Source organism: Geospiza fortis, unplaced genomic scaffold, assembly GCF_000277835.1.
Source record: "Geospiza fortis unplaced genomic scaffold, GeoFor_1.0 scaffold162, whole genome shotgun sequence".
In the NCBI taxonomy this organism is placed as follows: Eukaryota; Metazoa; Chordata; class Aves; order Passeriformes; family Thraupidae; genus Geospiza; species Geospiza fortis.
The window spans coordinates 3501159-3519545 of record NW_005054316.1 but is presented as its reverse complement, the minus strand read 5'-3'; the positions used below and the strand labels follow the sequence as shown (position 1 = coordinate 3519545).

The following is an 18387-nucleotide window of genomic DNA, read 5'->3' as shown; positions in this document are numbered from 1 at the left end:
GGCTGCTCTGTTTTTGTAGTTTTAAGCATTTGCTATCTTTGGTATCAGATTGTTCCACCAACAATCAAGGTTTGAAGTGAAGAGGAAGATCTTTTGGAAAGCTTGTGATCTTAACCCAGGCACTGGCTTGCTTCTTGAAGCTAGATTTTGGCAGACTTCAAGCTGCAAGTAAAGACGGGTCAGTTCTGTATGGTTTTATGTAAGTGGGTAAAGGTGACACCAAGGAAAAGGATGTCAAGTTGTAAAACTGCAGGCAGAGAGGCAGAGTGTAGCTGTGGGGTTTTCTAGGGCCTTCTTTACGGAAGAACTGAAGTGTGTTGACAAGCAACATCTTGCCTGACTTGTGATGCCCCTTGGGGCAGTAACAGTATTAGTGGCCTTTGGGTCATTTCCAGTCTCAACACCGAAATTTGCATGAAATTTAAGAAGAGATTCCTCTCTGGTCTTCTCCTTTTGCTGTTTTAATCAATGAATGAGGATGCTTAGGTAAATGTGCCTTCCTCTGCTGTCTTGGTAACCCAGCGCTCAAAGGGATGAATTTGAACATGAGGACTTCCAAGTGACTCTGCTCACTGGGAAAGCTGTCACTGACTGTCTGCCTCCTTCAAGCTGACCACAGTGCAGTCCATAAATTAAGTGCTCAGGGAAGTATGGGTTGTTTACCTGATTCACATCATCCCTCTTTTTTTTCACTTTTAGATAGAAGCATGGATAAAATTTCTCATGAAGGTCTAGCCCTACCTAGCTAGCTAGCTCTAGCTCTAGATCAAGCTGTAGCCCCCATTGATGTATCTTGCTCATTGCTGTGGTATGTGAATGTTTTATTGAACTCTATAATGCATGATGGCTATTGAAGCCTGTGGTATTTTTCTCTGCTTTCAACAGACACTGGAAAGACATGGAGAATGTTATTGAAGAGGAAGGAAACATTTACAAATAGTAGCTATATTACTTTTCAAGCCAAAAAACAAACCAACAAAACAAAGAAACAGAAGAAGGCATAGTTAAATGTCAGGAAGTGGTTCTTAAGGGAATAATTCTCCCAAGGTCTTGTGCCATTTTTAGCCTTGACCATGTAAGCAGAGCAGAGCAGCTCTTGAAAGACACATGTAGGCTGCTGGCTCCATGGGACATGTGCAAGCACGCTGCACAGTCTGAGTGAAGAGGGAGAGAGGGCACCTGTGTGCCTCTGGGGAGGGGACGCCTCAGAAAAGGTAGGTAGAGAAAATATCTGTAGAGGATTACATACGACTAGACTCTTTCTCTTGGAAGTCTAGAGAATTACTTCTTTCATTGCACACTATGTAGCAAAGTTCTCTGGTTTTGTTATGATTAGAAATAAAGCCCCATCTTGTGCCAGAGCGGCTGCAGTGCTGGTTGATCTGGCTGGCAAGGGCCAAGGTGAAGTGGTATACTCACATCACGTTCCCTGAAACACAGACAGTGCAGTGGAACAGTGTGAGAGCCAGCCCTGCCTTACCCAGCTGAGATGGAGCCCCTTCTGTCTGTTGGTGTGGGGCAAGGGAATGGATGCAGCTCATCTGGGGCCTGCCGTTCAGGAGGACTTTGCATGGCTCTTCCCGCAAGATGAGCATGCCTTCCGGCCTTTCCACTGAAAAGAACTGCAGGGGAAAAGTGCAAATGGCTCAGCACAAAGCAAAAGATTGGGTGTGCTCCCAAGTGCATGGTGAAAAAAAGATACTCACAGCTGGGTAGGCTGCTAATCACTTTGTGGAAACATTTCCTAATTATGCAACAGGCAGCCTTAAATAACCTCCTAGAACAAAGGCTTCTTCCCTTTTGATGCCACACCTTCTTAAAGAAGGAGAGAAGCCCTGAGATGTAGCAGAGACAGGCAGCACTGTGGAGTGCTGTGGGCTTCCCAGAGCAGCTGATGGTAGAAGGGAGTGGTGCTGGAAAGCCGGGTGTAAAGCTGGGTGCTCCGGCAGGTCTGGCTGGGGGCTGGTCATGGGGCAAAGCGCTCCTTTGTGGTGGAGGGGAAGATGAAATTGAAATGTGGCAGGCAGGCAGGCCAGCTGCTGGGCGAGCAGGCAGGAGAAGACTGTGACAAGCAAGGGGAGGCAAAAAAAAAAAAAAAAAAAAAGAGGAACAAGGAAGGAGAATCTGCCCACTAGGAAACTTATTTTAGCTGCCAGTGTGACAACTCTCACTGCACGACAGCAGCTGTGCTGACCATGGGCACAGCCCCGACGCCTGAGCCAGCTCAGCATTCTGAGCACACCCAGCCTCTGCCATTGGAAAGCACCATCACAGAGACACGGAGATGCCAGAGCAGATGGACACCATGCACACAGCAAAGCTCTGGAGGTCTGCCAGCCCCTGGAAGACAGTGGAGCAGTGGGAACTGAGGGCATCATCTGAGGACATTGGATGAGTGTGCAGGATGTGCTGCTCCAGTCGAAGGCCTGCTTCCCATCTGACATCTTCTGGCCGCAATCACTTTTGAAATGTGCGAAAGTACCTGTGACATTTTGAAAAAATATGACAATATTTTCATGTTGCTTGGAGAGATGTGACTGGAGATAAGAGTGTGTCTAAAACAACTCATAATGAACTGGGTTGTAAAGAATAACTGAGACTTATGTATGAGTGTTTCCACCTAAGGTGCATAGAAAAGTACCTAGATAAAGTGTCTGAGGAGCTAGAACTACTTTCACGTGGGAAAGGAAGAGGTTGCATGAACTATTGTATACTGCCAATTTAGATTTTCAGTAGAGAGGTTTTAAGGAGGAAAGATACAATCTAAATTTTGCGGAATTTATTTTTAAAACCTCAATCTATGGAAATCGTAGACTTTGGACAAAAAAAGCAAAGTGACAGAAATCAAAATAAACCACTCAGTCTAGCAAAAAGCTGCATGATCTACTAAACCCTATCTTGTGATGACAAACCACGTGAAATCTGTGCAGATAAGCCATCACCACTGCTAGTTTCCCCTGTGTCTTACTGAGAAGAGGTGGGGAGAATATGCGTAATTAATACCCAGGGGAAAAGCAGGGAACATATGGTGAAGTAATCCCCCATTACACTCAAGTGGGTATTGATCAAATGAAATAAAATATGCTTTTGTAGCAATATTCCTCTGGAGAGAGTCCAAGCAAAGTAGCAGGGAGCTGTGGTGTGGCCTGGTGGAACAGCATCCCACCAATTCCTTCATGCCTGCAGGGGCAGAGGAGGTGGGATAGAGGGAGATCTGCCAAGAGGAGCCCATGCACTGCAATGCTGATGGGCATGAAGGCAGACTTGTACAGTCTGGGTGAGTATTTAGGGTAAATTTTTAAATTAAGTGTTCCACATGGTCTTTTTCCAAGCTAGAAATAGGAGGACTAAAGTGAATGTTTGAAGGCTGGAAAAAAATCACCTGCAAGAGACACTTCTGGGTGTGGTGTGACTTATCTTTTCCTGTTTCTCACTGTTATTCATTTGTAATTGAAGTTATTATCTTTATGTGATAAACTTAGTTCTGGTGACAAGATAAATAGCGTAGTAAGCAAGACCTCATTTTCCTGTTACTGGTTTCTTTGGTTAAGTAACTTATGTTAGTTATGGAGGAAGGCAAGGTACAATGCAAATATACATTGTCCTCTTATCCAGCCTCTCAGTAATATTGTATTCTGCCAGGTAAGGACTTAAGGCTTTGACATTATGTACAATGATATTAGAAAAAGCTTATGTTGCTTTGACAGAGATAACTTTACAATGATAATCTGCAGTCTGAAAAAAACTCCAAAAACCAACAAAGCAACAAAACAGTCTGCTTTCTCTTTCTTCACCCTGAACAAAATTTTTCAGGAAAAATTACATCTGCAAAATTCTGCCTCTAAACTTTGTAATTACAAATTTACAATTTGAAATTTTAAAGCCTGGAATTATTTAGGGCACAGATACCCTGGTTCATTTGCTGTGAGCAAGGCTAAGAACAGCTCTGCACCTTGGTCTGCCCCAAGGGACTGGTGCAGTGTAAATGTGTCCATCCACACTCATGACTCCAGCTCTCTAGAGAATCTTTGAGAAAAGAGATGAATGGATTAACCAGACTTTAAAGGCAAAAAAGTTTGTCTATTTGTGGCTGACTGGGGTGATATCAGTGGTTAGAAACTAAGATCTAACTCATGCTTCACTGTATATTTTGGATTGGAGTGAATGGCTGGGTTAGGCAGGAGAAACATTGCTGGGGTGTTCCTTCCTCCCGTGCTGGAAATACACTTGTTTGGGGATTTTCCAAGACATATGCTTTCAAAATTCATGGAAAATGTGGCAAAACCTGAAAAAAACCCCAGCAGATTCAGCCAAGACGGTGTTTATGGAAGCAGCAGACAGAGATTTCAAGAGGCTTTGCCATATACCTTAAAGACCCTGGGCTGTTATTTTGAGTGGTATGAAGGCAACTGATGGAGGCTGCATTGAGCTTGGGGTGAAAATAGGATTAAATGAGCTGACTTTCCCAGTTTTCCATACTGCTTTGAGCCCCCAGGGAGTGCTCTGGGCTTTGCACTCAGGGATCACTCTGGGCATTGCTGGACAGGTATGGATGCCCTGACCTGTCTGAGTAACCTGCCAGGAAATGCCTCAGCTTACAAACACACAGGGACTTCAGAGTAAAGTGGCAGTGCTGGTGTTTGCTGGCATACAAAGTGCGTGGAGATGACAAAAAAATTGGAAGTCCTGCCAAAGGTGAGGTGGCCAGGCACCAGCTGCACAGAGGTGTGCTGTGCTCTCCCAGCACCACCACACTGCCCAAGCACCTGGACACTGGTGTGAACCCCTGGCTGGTTCACACAGATTCTGCCCAGGAGTCTGCCCTGAGAGCCAACAGGTGCTGTTGTTGTAACTAACTCTTTTTATGCAGGCAGTATGGTAATCTCCTGTGGTCACAAGTGGGAAACCCCCTCTTTGCACACCACCTTGTAAAAGCACCACTCAGACTCTCCCCAGACAGAGCCAGCAAAGGGGAAAATTCCTCTTCAGACCTGTCAGGCATGAATCTGATGCAGAAAAATGTTCCTGAGGTATCCTTAGTCCTTCAAGCTGCAATCTAAAATCCTCGGAGCTGAGAGCGACAGGGAAGTCCAAAAGGATGTTGCTCTTGAGTTAAAGTCTTAACAGACTTACCTTGGATGATGTCCAAAGCCAGCTCCAACACCAGCCCACCACTGAGTGGGGCCAGGGTGTGCCTTCTTTCCCAGAGAAAGAAATATCCCATGTAGAAGAAGGGTTTTTCATTTCTCCTCTGGGGACGAACTATCCTATGCTCTGTCCTGGTGAGCCACCACATATCTCACCTGCTCTGTGGCAGCAGCACGCCTGGGATCCTGCCAGGCAGGACTGCTGATGGCACTCATGACATCTGAACACGGCCCAGATCTGGGCTGAGCTCGCAAAGAGGCTTGGTGCTGGACAAGGGCAACCTAGCAACCTACCTGGGGATTCAGCAAGCATAGAGAAGTGTAGGGGTGGTCATGCTGACTTCTAGTCACCACAGGGCATCCCATAGCATAGAGGCTGATGCTAGTTGGTCTACTGAAAATGTGTCACTTTTTATTTCTTTTAATTAGAAAAAGAAAAATATTTAATTTCTTCTAAGTTTTTTTTTCCTCCTGCATATAAGCTAATCCAAGAACTATTTAATTCTCACTTTCATGGGACTTTTGCTTCTGATAGCAAATATACTTTAGGTTCTTTTACTTGAGTTCCTATTAAATCTTAGTGCAAATATTTTAATTACTTTTTTTAAAATTAATGCTGTCTTCTTGAAAATTTTCAGTGACCTGATGGAGGAAACCAACATCACTCTATTTTCTCATATTGTGTTTGCAGTTAATTTAGCCCTGGTACAACACAGCAGTTGTGTAGAATTAAAAATAAAGAGCATCACATTTTCCAGACTGAGGGACCAAAAAGTCCTTCCCTCAGCTGTGCTGGAGCAGCTCAGCAGCGGAGTTGCGTGGATGGTGCAGACATGTAGGAGTAGGGAACTTTTTGCATTGCCACATACTGCCAAAACTCGACGGTTGAACCCTAACCCAGCACCCTGTGTGTCATCCATTTGTTCTTTTGACATCTGACTTGTTTACAGCATGAACATGTCTCTCCCACATAGAGGGATTGAAACTCCCTGAAGTCTGACTTCAGATGCCAGGAGATAGGGTGGTTTACACCTTTTCCACAGAGGTAGGTAAAAAGTTTTACCTAGTATGAAACTTTTTCAAGGGTTTGACTTTGCTTGTTTTTCTTGTGATTCGATAGGTACACTGGGGGCTACTAAACATTAATGACACTGGAGAGCCTTTACACAGTAGGTGATCTCCCTAGGTAAATTTTTGTCAGAAGTCAAAATTCCTTGAAGCTCAGAATTGAAGGTTGATGGACTGTGTAAAATAATTAGACCTTTTCAAAGGAATTCTGCTTTATCAGAACATGAACATTAGTACAAGGATGACTTTAGGAACATTTTGTATATCTTCCCAAATCTGAATTGTGCCCACATGGAGGGAAATCTAAAAGCAATAAAGGATTTTTATAATCCAGTTAATACCAGTCATTATCCTTTGGAGATAATAAAATTCCAAGAATAGTGAGAGAAAATGTTCAGCAAACATCTTGGTTCTGTATATAACATTTCTCTTAAATAATAATATGATGGAAATTATTGTTCATATGCAGTACGAGTAAATAACATCACTTCTTCTTTAATGCATCTTACACCCACAAGTCCTACAAGAGTTGCTTGAAGAAGAAGGAAAACAGCCATTCTAAGTCTATATTAATTATTAGAAAACAAGTTTTCTTTAATGAACCTGATTCAATGCTTTGCTGATGACTATTTCTGGCCTGGTTGGTAAAAGCAAATACATAGACTTTTGTGAGGTATTTGTATTGGTAATGCAGAATGTTTGGACAGAAAAATCTAGCAACTCTTGCTGGCAAAAACTCCCATGCCCATTAAACTGAGAGCTGATAGCCTGGCATAATTACTAATGCATTGGCCATAAGAAATCTTTACCACATGACTTCTCTAGTTGTTTTCTGCAAAGATCAATGCCAGATTTGATCTCATCTTACATTTTCATCTCTGTCCAGGAAGAAAATATTAAGTCATTACTTAATATTTTTTGGTACAAACTAGAGATCCCAAAACCGTATGGATCAGGAAGAGGAGTCAGACAGTGTAAAATAGCTGGATTAGCAAAGTAGACCTGCTGAAACAAATGACTTTAATACAGGAAAGTACAAAGTGGGATATTACATCCTGAGAGCAACAAAAAGAATTGGGGGCACAGTAAACAAATAGCACAATATGACCTCACAGTTTATAGGGGTAAAACTTCAGGGATGTCCTGGTAAGCTAACAGAAACGGTGTTTCTTGCCCCCATATTTCTCATTGCTGAGATTTTTTTTCCCCATGCTTAGAATTTAGTAATTCGAAAACTTTTTACTGGTTCTTCTCAGGCATCACTAAAATCACAATTTTATCTTTATTATGAATATTTTTCCACTACAAAGAGGGTGTTTATTCCTTGATTATGTCCGTAAGTCAATACAGAAACAGATAAAAGCCAGCTAGATAAACTTCTCACCTCACTTCCTTGTTCATGCCACAGTGGTTTATTCTCATTTCCCTTGATAACCTTGAAAACCTCAGAGTAAACAAGTGGGTCCTCTATTTGCCCCAGTTTATAACATTAATCACCGTGTAAGCCGGATACAAATTCCCTGGTACATCTCAACTGTATTATGATTCAAAGAAGCTGAACACTGATCTGCAGCCAGCTGCAAGTGGTGTACAGAAAATTGTGACTCAGTGCTTTTCCTCGCTGTTTGAAAAAAATTCAGGTTTTTGTTTTATCAGAAAAGAAACTGATAAGGGTGTCAGGTAGATCTTTGATGCAATTCCACTGACTGCAGAGGAAAACCCTATTTTCTTGAATGCATTATTAATGCATGTCGAGGATATATTGGTTTTGGCAACTGCCTTGCCATTAACACTTACTCCAAACAGCCCTGTCCTGATACATCTCCATTTGGTCTGAATTTCTACACTGAGAACATGTTGGCCCTGAAATAGGAATTTTTTTAGAATTCAAATAGATTTCTAGAACACTGTTAAAATAACCAAGGAAATGGTAATGAAGCAATGGTAATGAATGGCAATTCATTAGTGTTTAGGCGTTGTCCAGTACAGAGACATGCATGTGGTTTCACATGCTCCCTTTGGGCAAGCTTCATTTTGATTCCTCTATATCCCATGGAGTACCTGAAAGAAAACAAGACAAAGTGACTTCAGAAAAATGAAGTGTCTCAAAAAAGTGATACTCAGTTGGTATCAAAATTGTGTGATTGTTAGTGTGCAGTGAGTACATTCTTGATGCAGATAGAAATAATTATTATTATTTACATGTCATACCTTTCATCTCAGAATGCCAATGCATTTTTTGATCATCAATTAATTTAATCTCTTAACTACTGAGGAGAGCTAAGTGCTATTTCTCCAATTCTATTTGGAACAAGTATAAATGAAAAAAAGTGAGAGGTTAATACCCAGAAACACAAGGCATTTAAATGCCTTACACCCATTGATTTCAGGAAACACTCGTTGCCAATAAGTTTGGAGTGGCTCTGTCATTTGCTGCATCAAACTGATTAGTCAGTAATGTGTATTTCCTTGATTTTCTAACTTTCTCCAAGAGTTAAAACATCGCCTTAGGCATGTATTGTGAGATTCAGTTCATCAATCACCTGGACACTCCTGGTAGTCGAGGAGGGGTAAGACAACAGAGATGAATTCCACCCTGCGTGTCTGCACCGCAAAAGCGGAATACCAAAAAACAACCTACCCCAGCTGTGGTCATCCACTTACCCTTGATATACAGAGATTCACTGGAAAAAAAATTACAAAACATATCCAGGGGATTTCCACACAGTCCTTGATGTTATCTTTAGTGTTCTAATTCAGTTTCAGAATAAAGCACTCATTTGTATTTTTTCTTGTGTGTACTTGCCTCTGCTTCAACCAGCTCAAAACAAAGAGATTTTAAACACTTACTGGCTCCACATGCCTATAAACTTATCATTTTCTCATTTTTATGATGTCTCTGATGTCCTGTGCTTCTTTTCCATTTATTGCAGGCTTTTCTGGATTAACTTTATCAGCTGATGATATTTTCATAATTGCAGTATTAAAACAGAGATTTAGTCAATCTTTTATGCATTAGCAAGTATTTTTAAATAGCTTATGGCTTTTTGGCTGGGGAAAAATAAATCACAATGTGATCTAGCTAGACTTTCTCTGTAACTGAAAATATTTAGTTACACCCTGAATTGCAATAGAAAAAGCATATTGATAAAAGATTAAGCACAAACACACCTGTGGCAGCTATAATACAGATGTTACTATTACAGACTGAAATTTCATTGTCAACAAGAAGAAAAGAGATACAACCTACCCATACCTGCTGTGTTTGCTGCTGGACTTCGTTGAGAGCTTAATTTGAAGTTATTTACAAATAGTAAGTGCTGTTAACTCAAAAGGATAAATACTGTGAAATTGGGAAGGTCAGCACTTTGCAGAGCATGGCTGGACTTCTGCATTTCTACAGATAAATCCATCTGCAAGACAAAGAAAGCAAGCATAAAGGAGGAGCTTTAGGGGCCGGAAATTTTCAGGAAGATGCATTTGTGACCCTCACCTTCTCCAAAGGCTCAGGGAATAGAAGAACGTGGTGCCCTGGGAGCTGGCTCAACAGCGGTAGCAAATGAAGCTGCACCTAGACCAGCACAATAGCAGGAAAAAAATGAAGTAGAAATCTCATTGCAATGTGAAATGCAATCACAGGTACCTTGGGAATTTGGCTAAAACTGGAAATGCTCTGTCATCTATTTAAGACATGCAGATGTGGAAAATAGAACAAATCTCTGCACATTAAAGATCATACTGTTCCTGATCCCAGCTGATGGATGGCAAGTTTCTCTTCTGAGAGGGGAGAGTGAGCTTGTATCAGAGGACAGACATGTGGCAGTGAGATAACTCAACATTGTGGATGGAAGTCAACTTAGAGTGTGCAGGGGCAAAAACAAACCAATCCTCAGAAAAAAATCTTACCATTTTGAGGAGGACTCAGTGTATCATGGTGCTCAGTGGAAAGCTGGTGCAGCCCCTTTTCAGAGGAGATGAGCAAAGATAAAGGTCTGATGCAACACCAAACTATCTGAACTGAAAGTTGGTTAATTAAATCATGGAAGCCTGGTGACAAGAAATTCTGCTTTGATAGGTCCTCTCTGCTGCGTGCACAAAAGAAAAAGCGAGAGGAAGAAATTCTGGTGATGAATATGTTAAATTTGACATTCATATAGACTTCGGTTTGGCCAGGCCTGATGGAGTTGTGTTAAATGTTTAGTGTGAGTAATACATTTTGAACTTTAATGGTGCACATTTCTGATATGACTCAAATGCACAGGAGTGCCAGCAAGCACCGCAGGCTTTCCTGCCTCCCAGCACCTGACCTGGCACCAGCCTTCAAAAAGAAGGGCTCTGCCAGGGGTTATCATTTATTGTTCTATTACAACTGCCCAAACTTCCCTTTTCTTAAAAAAGTCTCTGGAAATAATGACTTTTCTTTTAGGCAAATGTAGGCTGGTCTAGACATACCCATGACTGTGAAAAAGCTATGCAATTTCATAATTTTCTTTTAGACTGCACTTTAATAATACGTAAATGAATAATAATGTCATCTCTTCCCACCAAAACAATTAGCTTTCTCCTCATTGCAGGTAATAAGTTACAGGATAAACAAGCTGTAATCTGTCATGCTGAAGTATCAGTTTGACTACTTTTGTTGCCTTTTAAGCAGCTGTGCATTCAGGACCACAGCAAACACTAAAACATCTAGTTCCCATTAAACTGTAGCAATCCACCAAGACATGCATCTATTTAAATGCAATGACTTTTAGCAACAAGGCATGCTCAGGTAGGCCTGCCTTTGTGGCATGAGGGTAGCAACAGCAGAAATTTAAGGTGCATCTTTTCCCTCCAAAATGTATAAAAGGAAGTAAGAGACTATTTTTTAAACATTATCTGGCCAAATTTCCATCTTATTTATTCTACAGAATATCTCATTCCTCAGGGACTGGTTGAACATTGGTCAGTGGTGAGCAGTTGTATTGTGTGTCACTTAGTTTTCTCAAGTTGTATTCCTCTCTCTCTTTTTAGTTATTATTATTATTATTACTTTGTTTTTGTTAGTAGTATTTTACTTTGTTTCAGTTATTAAACTGTTCTTATCTCAACCTGTGAATTTAAATTTTTTTTCTGATTCTCCTCCCCATCATGAAGGTATGAGTAAGTGGGAGTGTATATTTTCACTCCAGAACATATAAAAGGAGTAACAGACTATTTTTTAATACTAGTTGGCCAAATCCCCAACAGAATACCTGGAGTAAGGCTGCAGAAGCAAGTCAAATTATTACAGCTTCACATTAATACAAATGATACTGGAGTTTGCAGCAAGACATTTATCCAGCATCACTGCAGTTTACACTCTTCTGTCACCAGTGTCAGGCAACAGGAAATTAAATGAGTCCCACAAAAAAGAATGTTAGCATGTGGGATCTCAGTGCAGAAAATCTCATGCTATGCCATACTTCATGCCGTGACCAAATTCTGCCCCACGGTGCTCAGCAGCATATCTCACAAAGGTCAGTAGGAAAAGCATTGTTTTCAAAACACAAAGCACCACATGGAGTTGTGCTCCTCTTAGCAGACCCCCAGCTCACTGGCTTTGCTTTACATTGTAAATGAGAAGGGGATTTTGACTCCTTCTTGTCTTGTCATGACACCCAGTAGTGGCTCTTTTAAAAAACAGTACTGGCTGGGAACTGGGCTAACTCATGATGTGCATTTCTATGAGCTCATGTGAATCCCTTGACACTGAGCCACAAACAGAGAACAAAACCTAAGATCCCCCTTCCCTGGTAATTCACCAGGGGAAATCTGAATTCCTGCCCAACACCACGTACGTGTACTAGAACTTAACCCCCCCCCCCAAAAAAAAAAAGTTGTGGGGAAAAAACCGGTCAAACTAGTTACAAGAAGCATCATTGCTGTCAGAGATGAGGGGTGGTGGGAGGGAGGGGAGTTTGCATTCATCACACTCACTTTAGTGAGGCTGGAGGAGGGGGGCAGTCTGGATAGCATGCTGTAGATTGTCTTTCAGTATTAGACAGAGGGAATTTTTTTTTAATTATGATTAATACAAGAAGAAATCATCATAAAACTCCCAAGCAAAATTACCTGCTCTTATTTTAGATTTGTCTTTGACGGATGGTACAATAGGGTTTTTTTAGTATAGAATATACATATATACCTAGAAGCTTTTTTCCGATTAACATTCATCTTGACAAGTGGAGATCCAATCACATGGGGCTGACCAGGTTTCCTACAGCAGCTGTTGGGTGGAAAAGGGCTGCAGGAGCCCTTGGCAAGGGTGCTGGGCTGCCTGCAGTGGGTGGACAGCCATGGCTCTGACCAGACATCAGTGGCATGTGGGCAGACTCATTGAGCTAGCTTCATCACAGCTTGAGGAGTGATAACATTTGTGTAGGTACAGGACTGGCCTGTGAGGTACATATGTGTGTCCTACTGCACTGAACAGCTGGGTGAATAACCCACCTGAGAGCCAGAGGCAGTCTTCTCCAAAATAACCAAGGATGGTCAAGGAAAGGGGAGTTAAATGAATTAAATTAATTAAATGAAGCTCAATTAAACCCCTCATCTTTCTTACTATTCAGGTAGAACAACCCTTCAGAACCAGGCAGGATTGATGCTATGAGTATTTATCACTGATGTGGGAGAAAGGATCAGCACAGGAATGACTGAACAAGTTTAGTTTAGTCCATTGAATCTGCTCCCATCAGAGACTGGTTTGCTGATCCATGTGTTAGAGGTGGGACCAGAGAAATGGAGCACTCCAATGTACTTTTAACTCCAGATTTTAAGGGGCCTTTGCAGTTTAATATAATCTGAAATTATAACTTTTTGTGGTTTTCTCTTTTGGTGATGTATGTATTACACTATAATTTCCTACTCAAGTATGCAGGATAAAATTATGCAGCCACTGCTCCCCTGTGGCTCACACCTGAACAAACCATGCATTATATCACCATGATGAACCCACGTGCACAAAATTATGCTCAGCATGATTTCTTAGGGATTTATACCCAAAATCCATATTCAACATCTAAACACTAGGGAAGTCTTCATGAATCCTCTCAAATCCTTCAACCCCAGAAGTCCTTGATCACCTCTGTCAGTAAAATCTCCAGGTACTGAGGATATCTGTGGTGAGTCTGTGTCCCAGGTCCCACACTGCAGAAGCCTTCCTGCTGCCAAAGTCTCAGCAAAACTCTTAAACAAAGCCTGAACACATGGACTGCCAGGTTGGGTTCTACCAGATATCCCTGCTTACTCATGGCCTCCTAAACACAGCTAGAGATGAGCAGGGTAAATGTATAATTTTTGTTTGGTAGGTTGACTATCCTCTTGACATAACTGCTCAAAAGTCCCTGCTGTGCCTGTCCAGAAGAGGAGCTGGGTGTGCAATATGCCAGTCTCAGGTGGGAAAGACACCTCAGCATATCCCAAGAGCTTTGGTTTCATGATGGGGGCCTATTTTTGTGTGTTTATCCTCATCACTGAGCTTCCCTCTCTCCTATGCCTATCAGTGGCAGAATAAAGGCCATAGCTGCCAGATAAGAGTGGTTTAACTGACTTCAGACACCTTTGAGGAATGGGGGTGGTAGAGATTAGGACAGTCCACAGCAAACGCAGGGACATCAGGATGAAAAGCAGCTGGCAAAATGGCTGTCAGGTCAGTAGCTCAGTGTTAGGTGTTTCAATGTAACACAGTACATGCTGTTTCATGACCCCAAACCTGTTAAGTGGCAGGCTGAGCAGTGAAATATCAAAAGATAAATCTATGTACTCTTTACACTGAAAATGTACTAAGTTCTTTCTTCTTCTCTGTATCATGTTATCTGTGAGCCGTGTGGTTATATCCCTGACAAATCCAGAAACATAGATAATATTCTGATCATCTTATATTCATCTGAAGTATCCCTTCCCCAAATAAAATGAATGTGTAAGCCTGCACAGCAATCCCTTCCTGCATTTTATTACAAGGAATTCCAGTATAATACAAGTAGTCATTAAGCCATTTGTTTCATATTGGGATTGCTTAGCCTGGAGAAAAAGGGGTTTGGGAGAGACCTTACCATGCTCTATAACTATATGAAAGGAGGTTGTATTTAGGTGAGAGTCAGTCTCTTCTCCCCAATAAAAGTGACAGGACAAGAGGAAATGGCCTCAAATTGCACCAGGGGAGTTTTAGATTAGGTAATAGGAAAAATTCCCTCACTGAAATGCTTATTAGGCATTGGAACAGCCTGCCCAGGAAGATGTTTGAGTCCCCATCCCTGGGAGTGCTCAAAAAAGGTGTGGATGTGGCAGCTGGGGACATGGTTTAGTGGTATTAGGTTGACAATGGGACTCAGTAATCTTGGCAATTTCTTCCAATCTTAACATTTCTATGATTCTCTACTAATTTTGCCTTTCTGCTAAGGAAAAAAATCTCTGGCTATCAAAGATATGTGTCTTAGAAAAGAGCCTTCTTTTCTAAGTGAAGTGGTCACAAAAAGGGAGACTCCAAATAAAAGTCCTCTCTTGCAGAACAGGAAGGAAAAATAGATGAACTTGAAGCGTTGTCTGGGCAAAGAGCAGAAAGCATCAAGAGGGTCAAAATCCCCTAGGGACATAAGGGAAATACCAGAGTATTTATAAAAAAAAGGCCCCACTAGCTTTAATGTTCCCACACAAGTAAATCACAAGAGACAAGCTGGGCACTCATTTACATGGGAGCTTCAGAATGAGACCAGCCTCATGTGACCCAAGGGTTATGAGTAATGGGCCCAGAAAACAGCAGAGAAAAATCAGTGGGATCTGAGGCATTTCATCTGAAATCCTTCCTCTCTTCAGAAGCTGCAATTAATAGCAAGTGGAGTAAATCAGCCTCCTGACACTGAGGGCATCATGATGGAGGTTTTGTCTTTTCAGTGGGTGGGGGCTGGTGGCTGCTGAGAATGGATGCCATGAGCTGCCTCCATCTCCTGCTGCCTGGCTGCAGACATCCCACCCGAGCTTTGCCTGTTCTTTCACCACTGAGGTGTCTGCCTGGTGCAGTTAGTGAATCACAGGGATGTGTGAGTTGCATAAGTTGTAAAGAAGGGGTAAGATGTGTACTGGTCAACAGTCACATTTTGTAAAAGAGAATTATGCTGTAGAGATGGGGTTGGTGGGTCCAGCAGGCTGTGCTGTGGGGGGTATAGGCTGACTTCTAGCTTGTATGCTCTGAAAGCAGAGGTAAACTCTGTGAGTGCAGAGGGAGCTGGGCTATGGATTAAAGATTTAACCGGGACAGCCAGCAACTCAGCTGAGGTCAGCCTCCTTGGAAGTGTCCTCGACTGCACAGGGATGTTTGCAGCCTGGGCTCGTATTTTTGTTTCGGGTGATGAGCAACACCTAAAAGCCATGATAGTGTACAGTGTTGCCTGTTTAGGCAGAGGTCTGAAACACCTGAGTGCCAGTACAGGAGCATTGGTGCAGAAATCCCCTGGCAAGGAGGCTGGCCTAGGCTGAGCTTGGGATGAGGAAATACTGCTTTCATGTAGTTTTTGGCAACTTGCTCTTCATGAACTCCTGAGCATCTCTGATGCCAAGGCTTCCCTGCTGTCCCTGGCAGAGGGAAGGCTGTAGGCCTGGTCTGTGCCTCTGGGGCTGCACACACAGCTGTGTGGAGGCTGGGATCACGTACTGCCACCACCACCTCCCAGGGTGGCACTCAAGCACCACTTGTTGGGAATTCCTGAAAAAATGGGAGGAGTAACACAGAAAGCCAAGGCAAGTCAGTGTAGCTTAGGTTTTGTTGCAGTCTGCTCCCACACCATCCATACTCTCCGCACACGCATTCTTCTGGGGTCTGAAAGTACTCTGCACTCACAGGAACCAACTCCTTACGCCCAGGTCCTTCAACAGAACCAAGAGCCTTTTCTGAGAGAACACCCACTTACAGCAAGTTATCTATCACCTCTTCAAAGCACTTGGATGCACTGCACCAAGGAGCAGTAACATGCTGAATGGTAGTGCTGAACAGAAAGGCTTCCTTCTGGTGGTGCCCCATCCTCAACTGTACTCTCTTGCATAGATATAAAAATAACAAATTCAATCCTTCAATAATTTATTTCTTTATACCACAGAAAGTTTTTCAGTTATACATTTAACTTTGTAACTTTGTAACTTTCAACACTAGAGTAAATATATGTAAAAAAAATCCTAGCTGTGCAAATTTCAAATTGCATTGTTTCAAATAATATAAATATTTTAATAACACATAAGTTCACATTAAGGTTCGCAAAATATATAAAATTTAACAGAAATAAGTGACGAGTTGTTGAATTTTTTTTTTCTTTTTAGAAATTTTTTTTTTAGTAACTAGAAAAAGATTCGAAACTTGAGAAGCAAGTTAGAAGAGATCTCACCTCCAAAATCATAGCAGCAAAACAGATGCTGAAAACTTAAAAGGTGTAAAAGGAGAAGACAGAAGCAGGTAACAGGCACAGTGGTAAAGCTGATGTTGCTAAAGAAATTACTGCAGATTGAGAAGTGGATGCATAAACTTCAGGAGTAAAATCTCAGCCCTGAAGAACTCTTGTTACTGAGCTCCCAGCTGTTTGCGTGGTAACAGAATCACATTAAGGATGACAGAAAGTGTGACAGAAATGGGGAGGGAGGGTATGAACAGCACACACATACTCCTGACATTTGCAGTGCAAGAGAGACAAGAGTCAATCTTGTTTCAGAAGTGAAGACAAAGGGCTTCGGGGTTTTTCTTGTCTTTTGGAGGTAATTCCTTCCACACAAGTGGAAAATGGCAGGATACATTTTCACCATCACATGCATTTCTTCTGCAACTTCCGTCTTTCCAGCTGTCTTGGGATTTGGGAAAGGATTTAAATGCGGGTTAGGTTAAGCATGTCAAAGGACCAGACCAGTGCTGGTCTTGTTTCTGGCTGTGGTTTGCTGAGGGCTCTGCAAGCACAGAAGTGCTTGCTGTTATCACCCTAAATGCCTGTGGGAGCTCCTGCCCTGTGAGTTCTGTAAGAACAGCAAGGACATGGGCAAACCAAACCACGTTTCTTCAGATGTCAACTGGAAGTAGCATCAGTCTGTCCTGGGTAATCCCATTCAGGAAGGACTTGCCCCTCACTGATGTATGCAGCCATAAAAAGGTCCTGCACCTCTGACAGTAGACATGGCTCCTTCCCTGGGAGAGGGGAGGTATTGAGAAACAGGCAGAACTGGGAAGTTCTTTGGATTCAAATGCTTCATACTTCCTCCTGGGAAGTCCAAGAATTAAATATGGCATTGTAGGAACTTAGTCATGAACGAGAGCTCTGTGCAGAAGGCAATGTGACCTTCTCAGCAGTCCTTGTATGCAGTGTTTAGAGGAAGTAGAAATTTATTCCCATTCTTGGGAATAAACATGATCTGAGCAGACAGCTTATGTTTCCCCCCACCCTCCTACTCCCAGGACTGTTAAGTGTTTTGGACGTAGCACCATTTCAGGGAAGGAAGTAGCTGGTATTGCTTTCTTGTTCCCCACTAGCCATAGATCTGTTTGAACTGGTAGCACTCGTTGCAGTAGCCGTTGCACTTGGCATTGCCATAGTGATCGCAGGCAGGGGCTCGGCAGCGTTGCTTGGGAGGCTCCTGTGCCCCTGGCTCCCTGGCACTCCCCGGCGGCGGCAGCTGACCCAGGCGCCGGCACTCCGGGCACAGGTCATCACTCCTGCAGGCCAGGCTGTTTCTACACGAAGCCACAGCACACTGTCTCTTCTGGGCACTCAATGCTGCTCGCTGCACATCTCCTCTCTGCTGCCCTGTTCTCTTGAAAAATATTAAAACACATTGTCAGCTGCTGTGCTGGCAGCACAAATGGCTTTTCATTTCCTTCTTACTCTGCTTGTGGTTTGTATAGGTAACCACCTGGGGATTGTTCACAGGCACTTCTACAAAGTGCAGTACCAAGAGCCAAGTTGATTTTTACCAAAGAAAATCCCAAATGCTGTCATTTCTTAGGAAAAACATTGGCTTTTTTATCTTTGGCAGCCCTCAATTCTAAAAGGACCAAAACCAACTGAATTAAAAACCTTATCTAGGACAAAGACAATCTGTGATGGACTCAATCAAAAATGCAACTTGAACCCCTTGACACAGATGCACAGCTCTAAGGGTAAGAACGAAAATCTTTCCCTAGTCA

The 18387-nt window shown here is 42.4% G+C and overlaps 1 protein-coding gene across 1 annotated transcript in view; it reads right to left on the bottom strand.

Annotated features, from left to right (window-relative positions):
• Window positions 1–16288: 16288 nt before the first annotated feature.
• TNFAIP3 (TNF alpha induced protein 3) overlaps window positions 16289–18387 on the bottom strand; it is a 13098-nt gene continuing 10999 nt past the window's right edge. Inside the window, exon 8 of the mRNA XM_031056305.1 lies at window positions 16289–18014. Coding sequence (XP_030912165.1) covers window positions 17730–18014 — 285 coding nt within the window. The 3' untranslated portion in view covers window positions 16289–17729. The remainder of the gene's footprint in view (window positions 18015–18387) is intronic.